Below are 27,380 nucleotides of genomic sequence, written 5' to 3'. Positions count from 1 at the left end.
GAACCGCATGTGGAGAAAGACCCGCTCCACCCACCCTGGGTCTTCCTGCATTGGCACAGATCCCAACAGAAATTTTAATGCTGGTTGGTGCAGTAAGTATCTGGCTAGACATTTTGCACCCGTATGTTGAAAAACATAGAAGAAAAAATAACATAGGAAAACATAATAACATCAAAATCAAGGAAAATTTTTTGAAGTTTTGACTTTTATGGCACACACAATAGTTGGCTTATTTAGTCAAAAAAATATATTTTTATGCTCTTGTGTTCTCTTCTGCACTGTGTATTAATACTGAGCAAAGCAGGATTAATCCTAGTAATTGTCCAATGTTCAATCTAGGAGATACCACTATTAAATGAATAAATAAATATTTAAAGAAAACTTATATAATTATCACCTTGGCATTCATTTCTCAGAAAATGATTATCACACTCTCCTCCTTATCCACAGGGGATACCATCCAAGATGCCCCATGAACAGAAACCATGAATAGCAATAATCCCAATATATACCATGTTATTTCCTATATGTGCATGCTTATAATAAAATTTAACTTATAAATTAAGTACAGTGGAAGAGTAACTACAGTAACTAATAATAACATAGAATTTTAGATGTATTTCAATAACGTTCTATATCCTCTCTCTTTTTCTCTCTCTAAATATCTTACTGTATATAATATTTTCTGATCATGTTTGACTGAAAATAATTGAAAGCAAAACCCCAGATATCTGCTCTACTATACTATAGAAATTTCTCACAGACAGTAGTTTGTCCCTGACTTATGCTTTTATTACTATATTGGTCTTATTATATTATGCTATATAGGGACACACTGGGGTTTTCACATGCAATTTTTTACCCTATCAGTAACCTTGTGACAAAATGTATATACTTTATAATATGCATATGAGTATGATTAAAAGAACTTTTATGAATACAAGTATTTTTAACTCCTTAATTTAAAACTTTGAAACAGTAAGTGACCAGTTGCCATTAACAAAAAAAATATCTTTTTCAGAAATTGGAGCCTCTAATAGACCCTGTGATGACACTTACTGTGGACCTACTGCAGAGTCTGAAAAGGAGACCAAGGCCCTGGCTGATTTCATCCGCCAAAACCTCTCTTCTATCAAAGCCTATTTGACCATCCACTCATACTCTCAGATGATGCTTTATCCTTATTCCTATGATTACAAAATCTCCAAGGATAATGTTGAGTTGGTAAGTAATCATATAAATTTGGTATTTCACTCAATTTTTTAAAAATTTTTAATCCTGAAAAAAATGTAATTTCTGGAAGTTCCAGGATTGATGTTTGGCAGTAGGAGCAAAGCAACTTAATACAGATGTGCAAAGAATCTGGAGTTTGTTAGGTAAATTTTCCAATAGAAAAATGATCTTTTGATACAGGAAATGGTTCACCACATGTAGTTTATTTATTGATCTTCAAAATGAAAAGAATTCTGCTTTCTCCTGCTTAATGGCAGCACTGCCTCACATGTTCATTTCAGGCTTCTATGGAATTATCAACGAAGTTCCTTAATTTTATACAAAATATTCATCAGAAAGTCAATTGTATTGACTTGGCTTGTGTTGTATATCAAAAAGGCAAATTATGGCAGATTTCATTAGGAATTTGACATATTTGGTTGATACATTAGTGATGAGATCCTAAAGTTGTTTATTTTACTGTTTGAGTAGTGGGACAAAGATTCAATCAATCATTGAACAAATTATCTGATCTGGGAACTATGAAAAGAAATTTAACTGCCTTGATGAAAACTAGCAGCATTCTTGAAGAATCAAGATGAACATTGTAAATATGTTAAATAATATGAGTTTTAAAACATTCATATTAATAAATATCATATTTTAGTGCACACATTATTTAACAAGCATGTTTGAACTCTTCAAACAGTATTTTTGTTTTTACTGATACATCTGGTTCCCAAAAGTTGAGACCAATTATCAAAAGGATCAAGTATAAGATTTAAAGAATGTGATTTATGCCACCCCCCAAAAAAGGAAAGTACATTTCACTTAGACAGTGATTCTATATGGCTTACCTAAATGCATAGATTTAAAGATCCAGTAACATTTTATTAATATGATTAAGGCTATGTTTATTTTACAATGCTATAGAGGTATAAATCATGCCCCCAGTTACAAGGTATTACATCAACTCCATTACCTCCAAGGTATTGATAGTCCCCACCATAGCTGATTGAACTTACTCAGCACTTTGCTCTTTCCACTTTTGTTCCCCCTCCAGTAGCCTCAAATCTATAGTCATATTCTAAGATTTGTTATTGGTTTGGTTTTATCTGAGCTTTTTATTTGTTTGTTTTTCTATATTCTGCATATTAGTGACACCATCCCTTGTGTTTCTTTTTCATTCAGACTGTTTGCTTAGCACAATCCCATCCATTTCCATCCATGTTTGTGGAAATTGAAAGAATTTATCTTTTTTAGAGCTGAAAAGTATTCCATTATATATATATATATATATATTCCACATCTTTACTCATGTGTCCTTGAACATTTAGATTGCTCCCATAACTTAGCTATTTAAAAAGTGCAGCAATAAATATAGTAGTATATATATCCCTTCAAAATAGTGTTTTGCATATTTCAGGTAAATACCTAAGTGTGGGATTGCTAAATCATGTAGTAGATATATTTTGATATTTTACATAACTTCCATATTGTTTTTCATAGATACCCATCAATAGTTCATGAGAGTTCCTTTTCCCCACATCCTCACCAACACTGTTTTTTTCTGGTCTTTTTGATATGGGTCATTCTTATAGGTGTGAAATTATATCTCCTTGTGATTTTTATTTGAATTTCCCTAAGAAAAGTGATGATAAGCATATTTTCATGTGTCTGTTTTCCATCTGTATGTCTTCCTTGGAAAAGTGCCTATTAAGCAATTCTGCCCATTTTTATTGGGTTATTTATTTTCTTTTAGTTGAATTATATGAGTTCTTTGTAGATCTTGGATAGCAGTCCATTTTCAGATAAATGTTATGCAAATATTTCCTCCCATTCTATAGGCTATCTTCTTATTTTAATGATACTTACTTTCACTGTGTAAAAGCTCTTCAGTTTGACATAATAACAAGTATTTCTATATATTTTTTTACTTTTCTTTCTGTGTTAGAGACAAATTCACAAAGATATACTGAAGCTTTTGTCATGTAGTGTTTTCTCTGTTTTCTTCTATTTATTTTATGATTTCAGGTCTTAATCTATGTTGTTACCCCATTTTGAATTAATTTTTGTGGTGTAAGACAGTGGTCTAGTTTCATTCTATTGTATGTCATTGTCCAGTATTTATATTACAATTTATTAATGAGACCTTCTCCAATACAGGACTGTTGGGCCCTGCATCATAAGTTAACTATCCATAAAACTGTGGGCTTATTTCTGGCCTCTCAACTCTCTTCCACTGGTCTGTGTGTCAGTTTTTGTTATCCTACCATACAGTTTTATTATTATGGCTTTGTAATATAGTTTGAATTGTAGGTGTGTGATATGACCATTCTCTCTCTTTTTTTGTCAGGATTGCTTTGGTGGTTAAGGGTCTTTGTGGTTCCATAATTTCAGTAATATTTGTTCAATTTTCTTGAAGGGTACCATTTAAACTTAGACAGGGATTATAATGAATCTGTATTTTGCTTTGAATAAGATGGCCATGTTAACAATATGAATTCTTCCAATCCATGAACAAGAAATTTCTTTCCAAATCTTTGTTTCTTCTATTTCTTTTAACAGTGTCCAGTAGTGTTCATTGCACAGGGGAGACCCAGTAACTTTAACAACTAGAAATTGTTTCTTTGTACTTTCAGATTCAGTCTTCAGAAAATAAGTAAAACATATAATGTAAATATTTTTGAAGAGCAAAATAGAAAATTCACAGCTAATAGTTTGCCACTTCCTTTTCTTGAAAAAAAAATCTGTTTTTCAAAACATTTTCCATTTTTTCTATGCAAAGTCAAAGGACAAAGGAAAACATGGATAGTTAGAACCATTATATTTAGTTCAGTTTTCCAATTATGCTGAGTCTTTAAGTGTTCCCAGTAGATGCTCACAGGTCTGCTGTCTTAGAGATGTGTGTGGCTAACTCATTTCTATCCTAGATTTCTGGCCACTGGAGCAGATGAGGTAGGGACATGTTACTCACTTAATTCATGTGATTATGGTTAAATTAGAATATATTAGAAGAGAAAAATACAAAGTCATGAAAACTAAACATTATTGAGTTAATAAATAAAATACCAGATAATTATAAACCTTACTAATTATAGTAATGACTTACATATCTGATTTCCTTAGTGTCAACTACTTTTAATATAGGGTACTAAAAGACAAATGTTTGCAGAAAAGCTTAAAATGTTCTTTATAAATGAACTGTTTTATAAGTTTCAATGCCTTTTTTTTTTTAAAGATTTATTTATTTATTCATACAGAACTGGGATACAGGCCAGAGATGCGAAGGGTGAGAGGATTCACCAGAGAGACAGAGTGGGGAGCAGAACAGGCAGATCAACGAAGTACACTGCTGAGGGGAGCAGCGGGCGGGTCAGGAGAGGTCTGCCACACCATGTGGACTCCTCCGGGGCAGGCAGGGATCGAACTCATGCAGAAGTGGCTTAAGCTTCTTAGTGCAGTGCTTTAACCTGCTACGCCACCAGGGAGGGCCCTCAATGCCTTTTCTTATTTTAGAAGTACATTAATATTTTTCTGCAGTGAAAAATATATTATTTTCAGCAACGAAATAACTATTTTTTGCAAGTATTGGTACCCATTGACACCATAAAATAATAACCTAATGTCTTAGCTACTCTACAATCTCCAAAACATTCTTAAACATTCTTAAAAATAAAAAAAGTTCTACTTTTAGATAATCACGAATAGTTTTTGCTACTTTTTTTTGGTAGTTTTAGCCATAAAAAGACCAAAAACACAGTTTTAGCAGGTACTGTGGGCCAAGACACAGGTGCCATAACTCATGTGAAACCTAGTCACCAGAATGAGAGCCACTGATATTTTTCTCTGAGAACTTTTTTCATTTATAATCAAGGAAAGCAAGGTAATAATAAATGACATATTATAAATATTATCCTCCATAATTTATACTTTTAAATTGTAATTAACAAGGAAGTGGAATAAACAATTAAATTCAAAGTAAAGTAAAATATTCATAATCCAGTCTCAGAAAAAAAAGTACTGTGGGCCTCCCTGATGTCCTAGGGCTTAAGTCACAGCACTACCACCTTTATGGCCTAAGGTCAACACCCAACCAGGGAGCTAACCTACATATGGCGCAGCAGACCTCTCCTGTCTTGCTGATTGCTCCCCTCAGCAGTATATTTCAATAAATCCACCTGCCTGCTCTCCACTATTATCTCCAGTGAGTCCTCTTATCAGCCAGACCTCTGGTCTATACCCTAATTCTTCTATGCAAAAAACTAAATAAATAAAAGGTTTAAAAATAAAACACTAGCCACAGAGTAAGCTTATCTAAGTGTTTGTTTGCATACTTGCAAAACTAATGAAATCAAAGAAAAGTACATGCTACTTCTTATCTTTACCAGAGCATGTTCAGATAGGTGACTAAAATACAAAAATTAGTTGTACTTATATTTCTATCATGATTTAAAAGTTACTTTGCTTTCCAAATTTTTTTTTCTGCAGCTAAAATTGTTCCTACCCTCTTAAAGGAAAATTTGTATTCTACTACATAAATGAATGTCATTTTATTATTGACTCATGCAAGATCTGAATTTGGTTTGACACTCCAAAGTAACCTAATTTACTAATTCCAGCTGACTTACTTCCTAAGCACATTTTGGTAGATCATAACTGTAGTGTTATTATAAATATGTGGGTAACCAAAAAAAAAAAAAGCCTAAAAGGAGGCTCTTTTTGGTTTTTTATTTTATTTGTGAGATTTCAAGGGAAAAGTCACAGTCTTAATCTAGAAAGATAAATGATCTAGCCATATCCTATGCCTCCATGTTAATCTTTATTATGGAAACTGTGACCCCACTGCAGGAAATAAAAGGCAGTTAAAGATTAAAGTGATAACTTTTTGGCATCATATCATGTTATAGATAACTCAGAATTTTCTTAAAAGAAAAATATAAAGCAGACTTTGTCTTATACAGAATTCAGAATATATATATATATGGATATATATATACGATTTTTATTCTCTCCATAGTTAATGAAATTTATAAATGTACATTATAGCAAAAAAAATGATTATAAGAATAAGTAACTAAAGGAAATTATTCTGTACTTATGTTAACATTCTCAGCCCAAAATGAGAATATATTACTAGTAGCAATCTTCTGATATCAGATAACTATAAGAACTTAGAATAATACACTTACATTTCTAAAATTCTAAAAGGTAGTAAAATATTCAATTCATACAATTGAATTTTTAAAGAAAATAAAAACTAGGAGACATAATTTTAAAAATTTAAAAATTTCAAATCCTGTCTATTTCTTTTCATTTTCTGACCATTTAAACTCCCAAATTTCAGTCCACCTATGTAGTGTTGTTAATAACAATAACAATATGACTTCTAAGTTCAAAAGCAAAATAATATCATTCCAACTAAGTATCTTGATGCACTCCTTCTGTTGACCAGCTGATAATGGCTATACAAATAGGTTGCTTCAGGGCAGCTTGAATGAGAAGCAGGGGAACTGCATAGCTAGAAAACTTGGACAGTCTCTGGTTATGCTTCCTGACTGTCCAGCTGAGATAATGAAGGCTTGGCTAAGCCAACAGCAGTACTGGAGACAGTCTTGGGCTTACAGCTACTGAGTTCTGCAGCATGTTCTACACTGCTCATTTTCCAAAGACATACACACCCACTCCTGTATGGCCATGTTCTATATTCACCCTCCATTTACCTTTACAGAAGAACATTCATGAGATAAAGTCTTTTATGCCACAAATCATGTCTTCATTTTGCTGTCCCTGGACTTTACTACTGATTTGCACTGGTCAGCTCACATGCTGAACTTGATGAGAAAAGTCTTCCTGATCCTGGCCCACAGGATCATTAACCAGGGGGAAAGATGGGTTCATTAACCAGGGGAAAGATGGCAGTAACCAGACAAAAAGATAGCGATCTTTCTGAAAATTTGTTATACTTGACTGAAAGATAGAAATGCATTTCTAACGTCTAACACCACCCAGGCCATACCCCTTTAAGATAAAAGTTATCCAAGTGTGTGAGCATATAGTAAAACCATGATTTGAAAAAGACATAAGAATCAGAGGTAGAAATGTGACAAGGAAGTGGACAGATGCAGGTCATGCACATGCCAGTGACAGCTGAACATGCTCCCCTGGCCTTCCTAACAAAAACAGTAACAAGGCCAGGGTCTCCTGTCAGCCAGGACACCAGCTGCTAAGACACAGACCTGAAAGCACCTGGAAGATTCACTTCAAAAAATTTTTCAGAATTTACAATCTTAAAAAATTAAATATTGTTAAATAACAACTGCAGACTTTCCTTGAGTAAAGAAACCAACTGAAGCTTACCATTGCAGATGACATGTTGGCCTGTTAAATTTCTCCTAGAGCCTGACCATTTATTGAGCATGGGAAAGCTCCCAAATTTAAAAATCAGATAAACAAGAGTAGGGTAAACAATAGTGTCAGAAAAAAAATTGAGCAGGGGTATGACTCATTTGAAAGGTGCTCTGAAAGTCACAGGACAGAACAGGTATCTCCTAAGTACTACTGCTAAGTCAGTCTTGCTTATCAGGCAATGTCACCAGAGATGCCACCGAGCACCCTATACACATGGTTCCTGCCTTTGAGAACCTATGATCTTATTCAAATACTACATCTCGAAATCAGAAAATGCACAGCTACCGAACAGGAAGTCTCCAAGTCAGTACACAGAAGGAATTCAGGGCAGCAAAATGGCCATGTGTGACAGAGCTATTTAAGGAAGTGTACCCTGAAAACATAGTTTATTTTGAATCTCAATATATAGGTAAGATTTGGATGACTGAGGAAAGCAGCTTTCATTTTTGGCAAAAAAAAAAAGTCAACAGATTTTCATGTGAATTAAAAAATAGTTGAGGAGGTGAGTAGAAAAAAACAGTAGTCTGTTTTTGAGTGGTCTTATTTTGGAAGAGTGGGAGTAAGGAAACCAGATTATGGGAGACTTGAACGTCAGGTCTCCTGTGTCACAGGAGGCCCTGGTCAGTAGCATTGCTAAGTCAAGTACAGGGCTACAGCTAGATTGAATTTAAAATAAATAATTTTAGTGTAAGTAGGTTCCACATATTACATGGAACACTGAAAAAGTATTCATGGTTTATCTGAAATTTGAGCTGCAAGAGCTGGCAACCGCACTGCCAAAGAGGTGTTCTAGCAAGACTGACTTGGAACTAGTACCTAGTAGACACCTGCTCCGTCCTATGACTTTCAGAGCACCTTTCAAACCAGTCATACTCCTGTTCAATTTTTTTTTCTGACACCATTGTTTACCATACTCTTGTTTATCTGACTTTCTTTAATGTCATCCCTTTCCCCACTGCTAGGGAACAGTTGGCAATGTTTTTTGATTGACCCAACTCTGGGGGTAGCATCAAATAGATGTCAGCGATGCTCATAAACAGCCCAAAATATACAGGACAGCTCCCACCCCCAGCGAAGAATTATCCAACCCAACATATAAAGGGTGCTGAGGCTGAAAAACCCTACTGAGGACAAAGATAAGAAGAGAGTCCCATTCTTGGCCAAAGATCCCTGGCTCTCACAGGATCTCGCACTCTGTTCCCAAATGCTCTCTCCTCCAATGGTCTATCTGAAGTGCTAGACGCTTATATGCCCTGTATAGCATTTATTTCTTAATATTTATTTGGAAGTAACATTACTTCCTACACACAATATCTCTAGACTTTACAACTTCAGCTGACTCATACTTCATATTTTTTTGAATTGTAAAGAATTTAAAAATATGTTTGCTGATCAGCCAAAGAAAAAAATTTCTTTATATCAGTGAGAGCATTCCCACACTCCCTGTGGGCTCTGCTGAGCAGAGCAGTCTTGCTCTCCTAATCCAAGCATATCCCTTACTCCCTGCCTCTCTCTAATCGTAGGGCTTGCATCCAGAGCCCATGACTGTTAACCCTCCTCCTTTTTCTCAGAAACATGTTAGTTTTTTTTTTTTTTTTTCAAATCCCAAAGGCTTTCTTCTCAGAGCCTGCTTATAGGCCTTAAGGGTTTCTCCTTTTGCACAGAATTATAAAAGTTAGATTTTTCATTGGTCCCTTGGTGTAAATTACCCATTATCACAGGACAAAAAGGAAGGAAACTGCAGTTAAAGATCATTTTGATGCTTTCATTATCACATGTATTCACCCATGGGGATGGTTAAACTTGAACTTAAGTTAGAAACAAAGTTCGGGAGAAAATTTCCTTTGAGTCCTTTTATACCCTGAAGCCAGTTTGGACTTTGCTCTTCTTGCACCCTAATAATAGACTAGTGGTTGATTAAAAGGGTAAAAAGGACACAATCTTGTCAGGACACTGGCTGTGTACATGGAGGTGCTAGTGAGGAGTATGAGTGTTCACGAGACTCGGGGTCCCTGAGCACATACTCCCAAAGAACACAGGTCAGTGGAAAAGAGCACCCTCACCTTAGTCATCACACCAGCAACCAAGAGCTCAGAGCCTGGAAGGGCATTCCACAAGCCTTTGGGATTTGAAAAAGAACTAATATTTCTGAGAAAAAGGAGGGTAAACGGGCACAGGCTCTGGCTGCAAAGCCCTAAGATTAGAGAAAGGCAGGGAACGAGGGATGTGCTGGGATTAGAAGGCAGAGACCGCCCTGCTCAGCAGAGCCCACGGGGGATGTGTGGTTCTTTGTCTTTAGGCTTTGAGCTAGATGTAATACTTTAGACTCTGTCTTTTGTTCTATGTCCAAGGCCTCTTTTTGAGAAAGCAGGTGAGAAAAGAGAACATGCATAAGATATGATAAGAAACTCATCTCTGAGGATTATTAAAAGCTGGTCTTGTTTGGCCTTGACTGAAAGCAAAGTTTTCTCTAAGGCTGATTTATATTTAGCTTCCTTTTATTCTTTACAATTGGTAAAGCCGGCTTCGGCAGCTTGTCTTTTGATATATTTGAAGGCTACAAGAAGTGAAAAAGAGCACAGTATTTAAAGCAAGAAGAACCTAGCTCAAGTCAGCCAGTGAGGGTTCTTTCCTCTTGGGCAAGTTCTATTATCCTCTCTTGAGTTTCAGTTCTTTTATCTGTAAAATGGGGATAAAAATATCTAGCTCTTATCAAGAGTTCTTTGTAAAGTCTAAGGTTTTATGTAAATATTTGTTCTTATTTTGGAACCCACAGCAAGGATTTAGGAAGTCCCCCCAGTGTAGAAAGTATCATTAATTGGAATTCAAGGTGTGCACCACAGGCTATATGTTCTTGCTTCTGAAGGTCTTTTGTCATTAGTCCCTTTTTTACAGAAACACAGAAAGGAAGTGAGTTAACACTAAATTTTCACCAGCTGCCGGAATTACCTCTCTCTCTCTCCCCTGTCTTCCCGGAGCCAGTCACCCAGCTCATATGGAACATTCCTGTGGAGTGTGCTGTCCCTCATGGCATTCCATTCTGCTAGAAAATTCCAAGTCAATGCAATGTGAACAGATAATGTTGGCAAGATAAATGAGTAGCACTGGTGAAAGTATTTGAACTCCTCAAAAGAAAAGACCCACACTAATTCTGGGGGTTTTAGCTAAGAAAAATTGGAATTTAAATTGTGATATTTTAGTTGATTAGTGTCAATTCTGACTTTGCCTTTTGGTTTTGGAGATACTGAAAGACAGGGCCCACAGAGGTTTTGTTTTGTTTTTGTTTTTGTTTTAATTAATGAAAATAAATGCAACAATAACTACATTCTGCCTTCCCCCTCCCCCTACAAGTACCCACAATCTCTACTCAGGTGTGTCACAGCTCAGCCCTGGCAGCCCTGCATCTCCATCCAGATAGATAAGGCCCATAAGACTTAGCAATAAGACTCAACCTACTAAGTGCATGCAAAGTACCAGCTAATCTACATAGGGTACACAATGAATAGGCAAGAATTCCTTCTTGCAGGAAGCTCTCCTCTAATGTTTAAAGATTATCCTTATTTCATTCAGCAATGGGGCCATTGTATAAAAGGGTGGAGGAAAAAAAATGTGGGTCTAGTGTCTTGGTTAGAATAAGAGTAAACAACAAAAGCAGTTGATTGTGGTACAATGATAGGACTCTGGAGGTGTGTATAAAGGAGGGGGCACTTTGCTCCCCAAGAGTGTAAGGGGAAACTTTGAAAAGGTGACACTGAAACTGAATCTGGGAGCATAATAGTAATTCTCCTTTTGAAGAAAGAGGAAAAGAGGATTCCAAAAATGTAGAAGTATGGAAAGGCAGGGGAGAGTAGACAGGGAGGTTATTCAGGGAAACCTTGCCAGAGGGAACATGGACTACATAGAAAGGGGCGCAGTGTGAGGGAGGGGAAGGGGCTGGTTCACAGAGACTCCGCCAAGACAGGAGATTGGACTTCAACAAGGTGAAAGCCACTGAAGGTGCGCAATGAAGGATTACTCAGAAGGTGTGTGATGAGAGAACTAGCAGATGAGGAACAATGAGGATGAAGAGAGCTTAGGCTGAGGCGCAAACCAAATGTTCCTTGATTGTGCACCAGTGACAAGAACAAAATGATAGCTGGTGTCAATCTTCATGATCGCGTCATCATCACAGAGCAACCATTTCCAAAAGAGGCCTATATAAAGCATTTGTTTACCACTTCACAGTCCCAGAGAATTAGTTGAGAAAAGGGTACACTGAATATTTTTGTTTTGTCCCACTGGTAGTTATTATGAATTTGTTCAGTTGATGAGTCAAAAGAGATAACAGATCACAAATAGCACCTTTGGCTTTGAACAATAACTCAAATATTAGTTATAGCAACAAATATATTGAGAAACTTGAAGGTCAATTACCATATATACACACTCAATAAATAATGATAACCTTCTCTAATCTTAATAACTTCTCACATTTGGAACTAATTCTGAAGAATCATTGTATAAGTTTAAGGTAGACAATGTGTTTTGATGTATACATGTCATGTATATATTATGAACTATTCTACAATAATGTTAGTTAACACATTCTCCTCCTCACATATTTACCATCTTGTTATTGTTGCAGTGAGATTAAAGCTCTACTCTCATAGCAACTTTTAGGTATAGGATATATTACTGACTATAGTTACAATGCTAGACTTTAGAGCCCCAGAACAAGAATCTTATTTTTACTCACTAAGGGAAGTTGCTACTTTGTAAGGGGAAAAAAGAAAAGGATTATTATGATCATGTCACCAACTTCAGTTTTCCAGGTTTGTGTACAAGACATAGTCATGATGCAAAGTAAGAAATAGAGCTAGTTTTGTAGTCAGCGTGAATTATAGCTAATTCTCCCATAGTTAACAGGGTATTTTTTTTTAAAGATTTATTTATTTGTGCATACAGAACTGGGGTACAGGCCAGAGGCTCAGGGGTGGCGAGAGGCTTCACCAGAGACAGAGTGGGGAACAGAACAGGCAGATCGACGTAGTACACTGTTGAGGGGAGCAGCGGGCAGGTCAGAGAGGTCTGCCACACCATGTGGTCACCTCCGGGGCAGGCGGGAATTGAACTCATGCGGAAGCAGCTTTAGATTCTCAGCGCTGTGCTTTAACCCGCTGCGCCACCAGGGAGGGCCGACAGGGTATTTTTAATCTTTATTTTCCAGAAAGCTGAGTCAGGCCTTGCTTTCCAAGTGAGCCATTCAAATAGGCAGAGGAGCAGTGGACATGGTGGAGGCTGTGATGTAGTGAGGAGTTTGGGGCAGGGCATTCTCCTTGAGGAACTGAGTACAAGTTGTTGAGGGCAGTGTGTCTTACGAGAGGGTGATGCAATTTCTAAAAAAAAAAAAAATAGAATATGCAGAAGTTAATTCCTGCTATGTTTTAAAATTCTGAAATGGAAATATTTTGCATCTTGAAGTAGAATTTTTTAAAAGATTCATTTATTTATGCATACAGAACTGGGGTACAAGCCAAAGGTGTAGGAATAAGGGGAGGCTTCACCAGAGAGAGTAGGGAGCAGAATGGGCAGACTGACGGAGTACACTGCTGAGGGACAGGAGAGGTCTGCCACACGGTGGGGATCACCTCTACGGCCAGGGATGGAACTCACACTGAAGCAGCTGCAGCCAGCTTGCAGGTATGCGTCCTAACCTGTTGTGCCACCAGGGAGGGCCCATGTCATCCAATTTTCTAAAGAAGTTCCAAGCTAAAACTAGCATTTTGGAGGAGTTCCTGAGAAGTACTGTGCCCACACCAATCATCGTGTTACCTATGCTGTCTTCTAAACTCCTGCTCAGAAACTTGCGTAATCTCTTACAGTTCAGTCTTGGCTTTATGACCTGTCAAATTTCCAGGTAGTTTTTGTTTTATCTATGGGTAGGTGTCTTGTATGTATTTGATTTTTGTGTTGTTTGTTAGCAGTGGACAACCTCATTGTAGAACTATAAAGTTCCTCTTGCCTCCTGCTTTTCAATTTATCTCTGGCAGCTCCAGAGATAAAATAGATTTGCCAAACTGATCCTTCAGTGTCACCTACTTCTTAATATACAATGGCATTCTGCTTTGTCAACAAATGTGATGCCTGAGACTATTTCATATCACTATAGTTTCATTTCTCTACCCTAAACTAAGATTTTTAAAACTATACTTACCATGTCTAAATAGTCCATTTAAAAATAACTAAGTTGGATGTAAATATCAAAGAAAATGCCTTTAAAATAGGACATATCTTCTGCCTTTAAAATAGGACATATTTCCAGACTTTACTGCAACAATGATTTTAAAATGAATGTAATAACCAAGTGGGAAAAGTGTTAAGCATCGCCATTCTTCCAACAAATAGTTCCTGGACAACCACTGAGTGGCAAGGCCTGGGCTAGGTCTGAGACACTGAGGTAAAAGGTGGAGAAGTCACTGAGTTCTCAGAGGCCAGAAACCGGTGTTGACACATATGATAGTCTCTGTGTGTGACAAAGGCAAGCTCAGCGTGAGGGCCTAGGGAGGGCACTCAGGAAGGCAGCCTTTCAAGAGAGTGACTTGGTTCATGTAACTAAAGTAGCAGGGGAAACTGGGATGGCTACTGAACAAGTACAAAACACTAACCTGAATTGTAGAATTCATGCACATCTTCATTCTCTGAAAATGCGTGTTTGTGTGTGTGTGCTTTATTTATTCACTCACTTACTGCTGGGTCTCTTACAGAATGCCCTGGCTAAAGCCACTGTGCAAGAACTTGCCACGCTACATGGCACCAAGTATACCTACGGTCCAGGAGCTACAACTATCTGTGAGTCTTGGCTTCTTGATATGCAAAGAATCTAAGAACCTAAAATGGCAACAAATGGTTCCCGACACCTTTCCTTTCTGATCACTTAAAGCATGTGGCTTTTGCCTCAGGGTGATTTTTTTTTTATATAAAATATGCCATCCATTTACTGTTAAAAGGAAAATAATATTCCTTTTAACTCATGGAGGGAAAATTGCTCTCTGGAGACATCTATTGAGCATCTTCTATGTGTCAGGCTCTTACTGGGTGCCAAGGGATAAAGAAAGGAAAGATGGAGAAAAAGCAAGGGGAAGGAGAAAGGGAAGGAAGGGAACCAGAACAATCTTCCAAGAACCCACAGTAGAGAAGAAGGAAAAATGAAAGTCTACTGTCTGGGGGTGGTAAGTGCTGTGACTGAAGGCTACATAGGGGAAGAGAACAGCCAACAACCATGCCAGCCTGCACTGCACTGAGGGATGATGGCACAGAAGCTTTACCTGGAAATGCATTAGCCTGTGGAAATATAAGAGGGTGTATGTTCTCAGCTGAGCAGACTGCAGGTGGGAGGTCTGCTTCAGCCTCCAGCCATTTCCAGAGCAGACGTCATCCCCTCTGACCAGTCACAGCCAGCGTGTGAGAGCAAATGGCCAGATGCGCACTGAGGGAGCTTGGGTTGGGTTAGTCCCCAGCGCCTTGTGTGCTGCAGCGTTTAATTTTCATTGGGGTATGAAACACATTACTCTCACAAAGTAAGTTTACAAGTACAACTGGACTCATTTTTTAAAACAGTTCCATACCTTTTGTGATCGACTTTACTGGAAAATCGCCCTACCTATAATATTTTACCCAAAAGAAAACATTCATAATGATAAAAGGAAGCTGCAGTTGTTGTAAATCTCCTTCCTACATTTAAGTGGTTTTTTTTTCCTGATTTTTACAAACTTCAGATCCTGCTGCTGGGGGCTCTGATGATTGGGCTTATGACCAAGGCATCAAATACTCCTTCACCTTTGAACTCCGAGACAAAGGCAGATATGGTTTCGCCCTTCCCGAATCCCAGATCCAAGCCACCTGTGAGGAAACCATGCTGGCTATCAAGCACATCGCCCAATACGTCTCAGAACATCTGTACTAGTGGAGAAAGCCGAGATCCTTATTTCACTGTTTCTTTTCTAACCTGAATCCTTGCTATGTTTACCTGGAGGTTTTCCAGACCCTAATCTTTCTTTTAGGCTTCTGGGTCTATTAAATATATGTGGGTCTTTTAATATTGATTATAATAAAAGTAAATCATTCAAATGGAAAAAATGACAGACTGTCTATTCCTTCAGGAAAAAAAGTGATGCGAATGACTTGGCAAGTCACTCACAGATGACATGGGTCATTCAGATGGAGTTAAAGTCTTTAGGGAGTTACCAACACTGGCAGAGTGCAGAGATACACAGGTTATAATGTGGGGAAAAGGCCTGGTGAAGAAGAAATAGGAGAAATTTAGGATTGTAAGGGTGCTATCGGTAAAAGGGCCCATCTAGGCTGAGCTTTCATATCTACTCATTCATGTTATGTTGTGAGCTTCCTACCACACACCAACCACTGTGCTAGGCCACTGAGAATAGAACAATGACAAGGAAAGAGAGGACTCCTGCCATCAATGACTGCATAGGCCATTTGGGGAGACAGAAGAGAAACAAATAATTATCATTTAACCAACTATTTAATAATTGGCATTTTAGCTTACATGGAGAAAACAAGTGCTAGGCATGCTTCCGGTGACAGCTGGTTCATGTGCTCAGTGCAGAGCAGAAGAGCAAACTCTGATTGCCAAGTGTCTGACGCAGGAAAAGGATATACTATCTGAACTGCACCAACCAGGATGTTGGGAGTCAATCCTCACATTTACCAGCCCAAGTTGAAGAACTACAGGATTTCTACAGGAAGATTTATGTGAGGAAAAACAGGGAAGCTAGGGAGGGTGCTGTTTTCAGTTTAGGGGCAAGTGGATACACACTCATTGACGTTTATTGCAGATTTGTGGATTCAAGGGATTTGTGACCAAAGACTAAGGGGACGCAATGGTTTGCTGGTTTCCTAATGAATAAATTAGTCCTTATCTCACAGCTGTGCACTCTTTGATCTACAGACAGAGAAGAAGGTTATTGAACGGCCAGAGGATTGGTAGTGTCTGAGACTTAGTCAAGTTGTATAGATTAACCTTTGATGGCCTGGTTGGGCCCCAATTCAGACAGACTACATAAAAAGAACATACAAAAATCTGCCTACCTGAAGTGGGAGAACATTCTCTCTCAAAAAGAGCTGGAAACTAAACAAATGAGTTACAATTAGCTGGACCATGGACAGTAGTACTTCTTCAAGGCCCATGGCTGTTTAGAAGTTTTAAGGAAGACAGAACCTTAGCAAGCTAAGAGGGACACATGGAGGGGCTGCTCAGGGAGGCAGGGCCATATCAGGCAGAACTTATGGCCCGTGGAAAGGATCTAGAACTCTGGCCAGTGGGAAGCCCTGAAGACATTAGATTGTAATTACCTGATCAGCGATATTTCTTAAACACTAGTCAGGGTAAGGTTTTGAAAGCAAATTGAAAGTAAAGCAAGAAGGTGCTTGCTAGACCTGCCTAAATTAAATGAAGCAAAAGCCACTGTGTGACTTGAACATCACATATGACCTGACATTTCCAGAATTAGTACTGAATGTGTTGATGTTGGAGAGTAGTATGCAAAGTTCAAATTTTAAAGAACATAATGCAGAGTTTATAATTCAGGGGCAACATTTACTCTAAGATCAGAAGAAAATATTAACTCACTGTTGCTGTGTGGATTCATGGAAAATTGGCTTTTGTTTCTAAAATAATATGTTGAAATACCTATAATGGTGTTTTATTCTAAAACAGCATCCTCTGAAGTTACAATAATTTGAAAGTTGTCAAGCCAAACAGTGATTAACTTCATTAATTGACCACTAGATGGTAGTAGCGCAGCTGCAACAATTTGTCAAGTGCTCATTCTCAAAACAATTTAATAATACATCACTATAAAGCAGGGACAATTTTCTCTTTCTATTTAATAAATGTCAGTTCTGTGTATTTGAGGGCTAACTCCACCATAGTTAGCTGAGTGATGTGATCTTATTGGAGGCTGTAATTCAACTCAGTAATAGTTCCCCCAGACACGCCTACCCCACCTCCAGTAACATCAACCTCTAAGGGACCCTGTAACCCTAAGTTCAGGAGTCATGTGAGTAAACCATAAAGAATCCTCCTGAGTTCCTACATTAATAATTTAAAATATAAACTAGAAGTGTATATAATCTGGGCCCTCCCCCTGGTGGCACAGCGTGTTAAAAAGCAGTACTATAAGCAAGCTGCAGCCGTCTCAGTGTGAGTTTGATCCCCAGCCTGGAACCAGGGGTGATCTACATGGCACCGCAGACCACCCCTGCCTTGCCGGCTGCTCCCCTCAGCAGTGTACTTTGTCAATCTGCCTATGCTGCTCCCTACTCTGCCTCTCACTGTCCCTGAGCCTCTAGCCTGTACCCCAGTTCTGTATGCATAAATAAATCTTAAAAATAAATAAAAGTATATATAATCTTTTCTAAAATTCCAATGAATTTTTTAGAATAAGAAATAAGAAGGCAAATATGCAAACATTCTCATTCCTCCCTCCACATATCCAATTTTCCTGAACAAGGGATATTTTTGGTTTTTCTCTTGATACTTGCTGTTACCTGATCTGTTCTGCAGCCTGAAAGTAGTCAGTTGTAATGTTATTTATTAAAACTGAATATATTAGCCACTGTCTACATAATATGTTTTTCAGTGTCTACTATTCACCCAGTCTTACATAGCCCTCAGTCAATTTTGAGCATTGTTTTTGAATATCCATTTCACAGATGAGAAACCAAGACCAGAATGACCAGACAGCCTGGGGTTACTGTTTGAAACCACCCATTATGTCTGTGTAGTTCAAAGTCAAACTTGCCCCTTCCATTTTTACTCCTGATTAATGCACCTTTAGAATTGTGGGGCAAGCATTAACTTTGGGTTTTCTGGTGTTGATGAGTTTATCCAATGTCAAGAACATGAAGATACTTATAAAACTCTTCTTCCTTAACTGCAGCATTAGGCAAGAGTTCCTCTCAGGTGAATAAATATTGCACATCTAGTGGATGGAGATTTCATAAATGATGTTATACACATAATAGTAGCATCTCAATAAATATAATTTTGATAAGAACATACAACCATGGTTCAGAAATTTCATATGTGGCCATCTCTTCATTTGTAAAGAGGGAAGGGTCTTTTTTTGTTTGTTTGTTTTTTAAGACTTATTTATTTATACATACAGAACTGGGGTACAGGCCAGAAGTGCAGGGCGGTGAGAGGATTCACCAGAGACAGAGTGGGGAGCAGAACAGGCAGATCGATGAAGTACACTGCTGAGCGGAGCAGCGCACAAGACAGTTGAGGTCTGCTGCTGCGCCCTGTTGGTCACCTCCCAGGCAGGCAGGATTGAATTCATGCAGAAGTGGCTTTAACTTCTTTGTGCTGCACTTCAACCTGCTGCAGCCACCAGGGAGGGCCATTTTGTTTGTTTGTTTTTTAAGAAAACTTAATTATCTAACTAGATAAGTTCACTTGCTCATTTAGGTAACCTCTAAGTCTGGGTAAAGATGTCTCTTCTCCAAATAATCCATAATTACCTGAGCTGTATTCGAAATTAAATACCCACCCAGAGAATATTTTAAATGGTCTATTTCATTAAGTCAGTTTTCAAAAAGCATTTATTGGGCACCTATGTCATCCAGACTCTGACAATGGACAAACATTTGAACAGCCACATTATACTGAGATTGCTCAGCACCCAAAAGTAGTGTTCCTATGAAAGCTTTTCTAAGCCAAAATGGCACAAAGCATAGAAGCAATTACCATAAATGTATGTGAAAAGCCTCTAGAGTGTTCCTAGACTTCTGAACTAACTTCCCTTTTCTTGCCAAATAGCACAAAACTAAAATAACATGAACATATAGGACAAGCAGAAATCATATGACAAAAGCAGTCTGTGGAGGGTCTCCTGAGAAAGTGCCATTCATCCTCTCTGCTGTCTCTGGAACAGAGGCTACAAACCCACACTAAAAGTTATTTGCAATTTTGGACTTTTGTCATGAAAGTGGAAATCCTCTTGAACTCCTTTTGGCTAAAGAAAATAGGTACTAATTATGGTATGTCATAAACGAAAGTGGTATATTGCAAACTTACAAAAATCAGAGGCTACCTGATTTTTTAAGAACCCTCAAGCTGCTTTAGATGTAAAGGTAGCCTCTGTTGTTAGAGGGGAGATAGAGGAATGTGGGTACTTTAGTTCACTCTATAATGTTTACCTTTGACAAAAAGGTACTGAGCAAAAAATGGCTAAGATACTAAGCAGTGAACACAGTGATGCTTTCCAGAATAGGGCATTTTTAGTATATTCAAAATATTTTACTGTCTAAATGCTTTGAACTTAACAATTCATAGTATAACTTCAAAAACGGGATTCAGGTGATTAGGGACTACATACACACCAAGGCTCAAGGACCAAAATTCATCTCCGGTTCCAAGTGAAAGTTTAAACAGATTTCTTCCATCATGCAACTCAAAAATAATGGTAAGTTAGTATTTCAGAACTGTATTCAAACCCTAGCTTTGGAAAAATACTAGTTTTGCCACAGTGTCAAGTTATTAATTACAAAACAGGTTTGCTTCCCACCATTTATTTGCAAAATGGGCATTCGAATAGCAAAAGGCATATGAAGTAGCTTAGTACTGTGCCTGCCACCAAATCGGCATCTATTCCTATAGCTGTCCACCCTACGCTTCCTTCTTTAACTAGAAGACACAGGGGAACATTTCTCAGAGGAAATCAGCTGCTCCTCCAGATAAGAGCTGAGGCATAAAGCTAGCAGCGAAATGTGGGACACGCAGAGAAGAGCCATGCGGTTCCTCCTGCCTGTGGTTTTGGCTGTTGGCATTGCCTCTGCTCCTGTTCGCTTTGACAGGTAAAACACATCACTGTGCTCCAATCTCTGGGTGGGAGGAGGACAAAGAAACACTTCTTCACATTCCCTCTTTCATCTTTTGCACTCTTAAAGGGAGAAGGTGTTTCGTGTGAAGCCCCAGGATGACAAACAAGCAAACCTCATAAAGGACTTGGCCAAAACCAACGAGGTAAAGCACTTACAGGGCTATTTTTACATTTCTTTCTGTTCTCTAAAAGCTGTTTCTTTTTTATTTTATGTTTAATGCCCACAGAGCTACCAAAGAAAAAATAAAAGGAAGTGGTGAGTGCTACTTGGGATAATTCGGCCAATTACCTCATTTGTCTTTGAGTATGTTTCCCCCATTACCATTTCCAAGAAATAGGTCCAAAAGCTTCCCAAACAATAGCTGAAACTTAAGCAAGGGGCCATTCTAGAATTCTTTATCAGGTTCTCTTTTCCCTCCTATGAGTGCCTTGCCTATCCACTCTCCTCACTCTCACCCTGATCACCATCAATGGCATAATGTCTGTTACCCAGAACCATAAGAAACTAACAGAGTGAATTTGTCTAATTAGATAACTATTTAGAATGAAGTGTCCGATTGATAATATCAAGCTGTGACCCTCTCTAAGAGTAGATCCATTTTGAAAGGAAACTCTTATAATTAGATCAAACTTTAAAACCCAAAGCTAATTAATCATTTTATCACTTATATTAAAAATATAATCATTTTATCATGTTTGCTCCTGTACACAAGGAGTACTATGCCTGTCATGCTACATACATCATTTCAAAATCCCCAACCTATTTTCATTGGCAGTGTCATAAGCTAATCCTTTTAAAATAGAAGTTCAAAACCAGTCAGTTTAGTAACCTAAATGACAAATCAGGTTTTAAACCCAGAACTGATCTGGAATCTGTTTTAGTCACATACACTCTTATTTCTACGTCAAGTCAATCAAAAGTTCTGCCAATTCTAATTTCCAAATGTCTTCAAGTCCCTACTTTCCTTCCCATTCCCCCGGCAATTTCATGTCTGCCCTATCTCTTACCTGGGCAGTCTCAATAGCCTCTTCTCAGGATTCCTTTCATAAAGTCAGTTTCACAATGAATTTGAATCTTTTTAGCAAGGAGCAGACTTATATGGAAAAACATAGTCATAAGAGGTTTAAATCTCAATTCTGTGGTCTTCAGCAAGGTACTTCTCTGGTCTCAATTTCCTCCTCCACTGACTGGGGATAATAATCATCTATTTCCTAAGACTGTTATAAAGACTAAGTGAGCTTATATCTGAGTGGTGCTCTGAAACAGGCTAAGCCATACAAAATGCTATAGAAGCATTTTCTATTGCTTTTAGCTTTCAAAGTCCTTCATGATCTGCCAATCTAGTAAACGGCCTCTGCAGTCTGTATTCCACCTTCTTTCTCACCTTCAAGCTCCATGGACACCAGAAAACTCATCCACTTTTATCCTGAATACTTTTTCTTTACTTGACTAATCCCTCTTTATTCTTAAAGACCTCCCGTGTCTCCTGCAGGAAGTCTTCTCTGTCCATCAACTTTGATGATCCAATTAAATTATTTCTTGTGCTCAGTAACATTTCATGCTTGTCACTGGCATTGGGTAGAAAGTTGAGAATGTATGTATGACTGTCTCTCACATCAAACCTCTTTAAGTCCTTTATTAACTTCTACAGGCATGGGCACTCTCTGTGCCTGTTAATTAACAAAAGTTCCTGAAATTTCAGTGAACCCTAAACTTTTGCTCCACACTACCCTAATGGAACAGAAAAACTACTATTATAATTAGATGATCCTGTATAACTCACCTTTAAAATACTAATTATATCTTTCACATGCCCAACTCATGGGTTTTTTATGATAATAAACCAATATATATCGGTTGGTTTATAGCAACCTCGTATTGTACATAATGGACTAACATAGAATAGAGTGGGGTTCAACTACGAAGCAGTCTGGAAAACTTAGACGCATCCGCAAGTTTGGTATGATGGCAGAAGTGGAGCATTTTGCTTCACATTTTCCAGGTTGGGATCTTATGTTTCATTTGGTTTCACAATTGGGTATGATTGTTGAAAATCCACAAAAACTGGAATCTTCTCAAAGTGATTTTGCTCTGATGTCTATCCTTGTGGGCTTATTTACCAAATTTCTGAAATTCTCAGCTAGAAAAAGACAGAGAGAAAGGAATAGGCAGCTATTAAAAGCCTGCATGTGCCAGACTTCATATCCATTTTACAGTCTGATAGAGACCTATTTACCCCATTTTAGTGGAGGGAACTGACAATATGTGCTGTTAGAAAAATGACAGGGCTAGAGATTGTACCTTCTGTTGGATACAAACCTTCCAGGAATTCCAGAGTTTATTCCAGAGTGATCTCTGATATCAAGCTCTGGTCAGGAGAAGAAAAACCATATATTTAATCTGTATTCAAATTAGAAACCAATACTGTGACTAAATCAATTGTAAAAATAACCTTAATCAACCCCAGATGATGGAAGCAAACAGATATCCAATACACACTATTCCTTTCAGATACACACACATACAGGTTTCCCCCACTTCTTGAAAGTATAATATTGCTATGAAAGCTTTCATTAACCAAAATGGCATAAAGCAAAGAAACAATCAGCCTTGTTTATATGGAAACATTTTGTGTTTTCCAATATCCAAAAATAACCTACGAAATTATATACAAAATAGAAAATAAGTCCTAAAATAACATTAACATCACAAAAGCAAGAATGATATGATAGATACAAACTGTAGAAAGCAGCTTGGGGAAGGAGCTTAGCAAGTCCAGCGTCACTGTTCAGGGGGGCACAGCCTCTAGAATGACTGCTGCAAAGTAGACACTGAACACAATTTAACTTTCACCCTTTGTCATAAAGGTAAATATACTCTTCAGTTTAATTTTGCATAGAAAAAGCAGCTACTAGTTAAATGCTTTGTAAAACAAAACAGCTCAAAGTGACCTTTCAGAAAGTGGGGGATAACTTACTATATCTTGAAAAAAGGATTAGTCAAGTGCTTTCTTTAGCACTACCTAATATTTATCAGTTCTTGAATATATTTGCAAACATCTCATCTGTTTAAGAAAGGGATCCATAGTTTTACCTCATTGAACCCCAAATTCCTTTCATCGTAGTATACACATAGTCATCTCTTGGTAGCCATGTGTTGGGTGAGCAAATAAAGAATTATCACTAACATTGAACTTGTCTCCACAGCTGGACTTCTGGTATCCAGATGCCCTCCATCATGTAGCTGCCAACATGACAATGGATTTCCGAGTCAACAAAAAGAAGTCCCAGTTCATCCAAGCTGCCTTAGATCAAAATAAAATGCACTATGAGTAAGTCCTGTGCAAATATTCAGTTGTGTTGGATATACAAAGTTTCGAGACCCTTCAAGTTAAGAGGGAAGTACTATTTTTTAATTGGGTCCCATGAAACTAAAGCTCTAACTAGAAGATAAAATCTACAGTTTCTTCCAAACAGTCTATTAAGGCTATGTATACAGGTGATTAGATGGAAGGAACACACCAGTCAACTTCCTTCTATGCCTTCTACATTTGTTCTTATCTGCAAGGATAACAATTACCAACATCTGCCACCTCTAAAATCTACCAGTGACAGCCAACACTACATTTTATTTTTCCTGATTCATAAAATGAGGCTCCCAAAATAGTGCTTACCACTATTAGTCAAAGAAGTAGGCATATAAAGTATTTAATAATAACTCTTCATAAAAGAAATCCTTCCTCATAGGAAGAAAAACAAAAAAGTAAAATGAGACAATTAAGAAGAGAAATGCTCACAATGTCAAAAATGCAAATATGAGTCACTGTGGCCTCATAGTGAAATAAGGGGAAATTAGAACTTATTGAGCACCTACCATAGGCCACACACTATCTGGGCACAGTGAAAAAAAAGGATTCCAGTGATAAATATTATAAATCACAACTTAATATAGAAACAAAATGTGTTTTTATTCTTCCAGCTAGTTAGTGATGACATTTTGAGGAGTTCTCTTTGAATTACCTCATCACTCAAAAATCCCAAGAGTCCCTTTTATGGAGATTGTTGCTTCTCAAAACACTGCTGAACATCAGTTCTTTCTATTCAGACTTGGTATTTCATTGTCCGCTATCAGCTGAGAGTGATGATGCAAGACCTCCCTCTGACTGAGATAAACTTATTGATGTCAAGAGTGTCACACTACAGAGTAGCACTTACAGCTCTTCATGAGTTGATTGCATTTATGATATTGGTACAATACCATTACTAAATGTAGGTTATTGAAACTACATAAAGACAAAGATGTAACACATTCTTTTTTTGTGGGTTAGTGCTTAAAAAATGGCAGGCTACTTTTGTAGCTGTGGATTTTGGTTTTCATTTTGTTTCAACAGGGTTGTGATACAAAAATAAAAGTTAATAAATTAGGATAGATTTTAAATTAATGTATACAATATTTAACCTTTGTGAGTTAATATATTAATAGGTGTTTTTCTATGCTTTTATGTTAGCCATTAAAATATGAAAGATATTTCATAAATGAACATCCAAGATTATAGAAATGAGTAGCACATTACAGATCCTTTCTTATGCTAATGTTCAGATGACATGTTGATTGTTCCATCTAAAAGAAATCACCTCTTCTCTCCCCACTCCCATAAACCTCCTGGTGGCTGTTTCTCTTGACTCATTTCATTATCAGTCTTTTCAAGTGTGTGCTTGATTATTATACTCTTCACTTCATTAAAACAAACCTGAACCAGATTCCTGAGATACAGACCAAGCTAAAATAAATTTTAGTTGATCAATTTCATATAATTTGATTTGAACAGCAGGGTTAAAAAATCAAGTACTATGTTTCCTATCATCTTGTGGTAATGTGGAACATAAACTAGTTGACTGGCCCCAATGTAGATAATGGATAAATCACTGTCAGAAGACAACTAGCAGGTGACTGATATCCTTCCATTTTATCTACTAGCTCACATTCCTCCTCTCCCCTTTTGGTCCTCTAATTATCTTCTAGAATATAATACTTCTTACTTCTGAATTCAGGTCCTCTAAAATAGGGTGTTTTTCACTTTTCTTATATCTAAATATTTCCCTGCTATCTTCATCAAGTACCAAAGTGTTAAACTACCTATAAAAATTGGTTTTATCTAATTAGGACATGATTTCTAGAAATTGGCCCAAATTAGCTACAGTTTTGGGAAAGCCACATAATTAGTTAGCTTCCTCAGAAATATAAATATGTAAAGTGATCTGTGCAGACAAGAACTATTTAAAATCTTGTCTCCAAGTACTAATTATATAGATAATTTTATTTGCATATTAATTATATGTGTTATTTGGTATCAATCAGCAACAGAAGAGAGTTCTAAGAATGAAAACATCTGGTTGGACCCAGGCACAAGGCTGAATAAAACTATATTAAGAAGCTGGTTTGACACAATGATTTAGTTAGACACCCTTCATTAGACAGTGCATATAAACCACTACTTAGTTTAAAGCATCTGTGTGTGATTTTTTTAAATATTCAGGAAATTAAATTACTGACAGATTTGATATTAAAATAGCATGTTTATTTTCTATTGTTTATACTTCCATAAAATCATAAAAGGCTAAGTCCAAAAACAAGTGTGTGCGTGTGTGTGTGTGTGTGTGTCTGAAAGAGAGAGAGAGAGAGCACTTGACAGACTAATGAATAAATGTCTACATGAAAAGCAAATCCAGTAAACTGAGCCCAGGTGAACAGATTCAGTAGTTACAAACTTTAGTGTTTTTAGTGACTATTCACATTTTAGATAGCCAATCTTTAGCATTATCCTTTCTTTAGCATTATTCTTTCTTTGATCAAAAGCTAAAATTAGAAAATAAAGAGTTTTTAAAGAAAAGTAAATCAGATAACTATTAATATAGTGGCACAATTAAGTAAAATCTTATTAAGGTACACATAGGATTATGGGAAATGCAAGAGATCTATACTAAACTATAAAATTTGTATTAATGGCCAATAACCTAGTCATGTTTAGTCAAATACAAGTTCATAGTCCAAGTACATACACAGTCCTATCAAATAAGTATTTCAATAAATCATTCTAATGTGTCATTCCATTCATTTTTCGTTCTGCTCCATCTTCACACATTATTTGCCCAAGAGAAAAACAGATAATTAATGTATGTCGCATATGTCATAGAGATGTTGGTCATGGTGGGAAGAAGAGGGTAGAAAATCAGCATGTGTATTCTGATGTGAGACTTTCTGGGTCCAGTCCCATTTAAATCATGCTCTTGGTACTTAACATTGACAATTTAACATTTCTTCACCTCATGTTCTTCATGTCTAACATGGTGTTTCACAGGGAAATAAAGATAACAAGGACTATACATGAAATACTTTGTGTTTTCTCCTAAATTCCATTAATGCAAGTGAAGTAAAGGTCACTCACCCATGTATTTACATGAGTGTGCGTGCACATACACACAATTTGGAACAGGGACTAATTGCAGTCTATCACCAGATGTCCCATTTCCCTCCAGTGAACAAATTAATGACTTAAAAGTTTCTTATACAACACAGAGGTTATGGCTTAAAAGTTAGGAAATAAGTGTTGGGAAATAAATGTCAGTAAGTGCCAAGTTTGATAAGTGGTAACCTAATTAAGAAGTTACTGGAGAAAAAAAAATTTTGTGGAAACCTGAAATCTTGCTTGAGTAACTTCTTACTGGTATGGGGAGGAGAATCCATATCTGTTTAGAAGTCACCATAAGAATGACATTATCTTCCTGAAACAACCTTCCCCACTACAGGGAGTCACTTTCTCTCTCTCTCTCTCTCTCTCTCTCTCTCTCTCTCTCTCTCTCTCTCTCTCTCTC

At 37.3% G+C, this 27,380-nt stretch overlaps 2 protein-coding genes across 2 annotated transcripts in view; both read left to right on the top strand.

Moving 5' to 3' along the window:
* Nucleotides 1–15,565, top strand: part of CPB1 (carboxypeptidase B1 (tissue)) — a 32,036-nt gene extending 16,471 nt beyond the window's left edge. Inside the window, exons 8-11 of the mRNA XM_004682124.1 lie at nucleotides 2–92; nucleotides 1,022–1,224; nucleotides 14,367–14,451; nucleotides 15,378–15,565. Coding sequence (XP_004682181.1) covers nucleotides 2–92; nucleotides 1,022–1,224; nucleotides 14,367–14,451; nucleotides 15,378–15,565 — 567 coding nt within the window. The remainder of the gene's footprint in view (nucleotide 1; nucleotides 93–1,021; nucleotides 1,225–14,366; nucleotides 14,452–15,377) is intronic.
* Nucleotides 15,566–20,411: 4,846 nt separating this feature from the next.
* The window catches only part of CPA3 (carboxypeptidase A3 (mast cell)), a 34,800-nt gene continuing 27,831 nt past the window's right edge, over nucleotides 20,412–27,380 (top strand). Inside the window, exons 1-3 of the mRNA XM_004682434.2 lie at nucleotides 20,412–20,481; nucleotides 20,575–20,650; nucleotides 23,715–23,839. Of these exons, the coding sequence (XP_004682491.1) occupies nucleotides 20,417–20,481; nucleotides 20,575–20,650; nucleotides 23,715–23,839 (266 nt within the window). The 5' untranslated portion in view covers nucleotides 20,412–20,416. The remainder of the gene's footprint in view (nucleotides 20,482–20,574; nucleotides 20,651–23,714; nucleotides 23,840–27,380) is intronic.

Source organism: Condylura cristata, unplaced genomic scaffold (genome assembly GCF_000260355.1).
Source record: "Condylura cristata isolate star-nosed mole 26May11 unplaced genomic scaffold, ConCri1.0 scaffold00014, whole genome shotgun sequence".
Taxonomy (NCBI): domain Eukaryota; kingdom Metazoa; phylum Chordata; class Mammalia; order Eulipotyphla; family Talpidae; genus Condylura; species Condylura cristata.
Note: the sequence above shows the minus strand (reverse complement) of the source record. Positions and strands in the feature narration are given on the sequence as shown.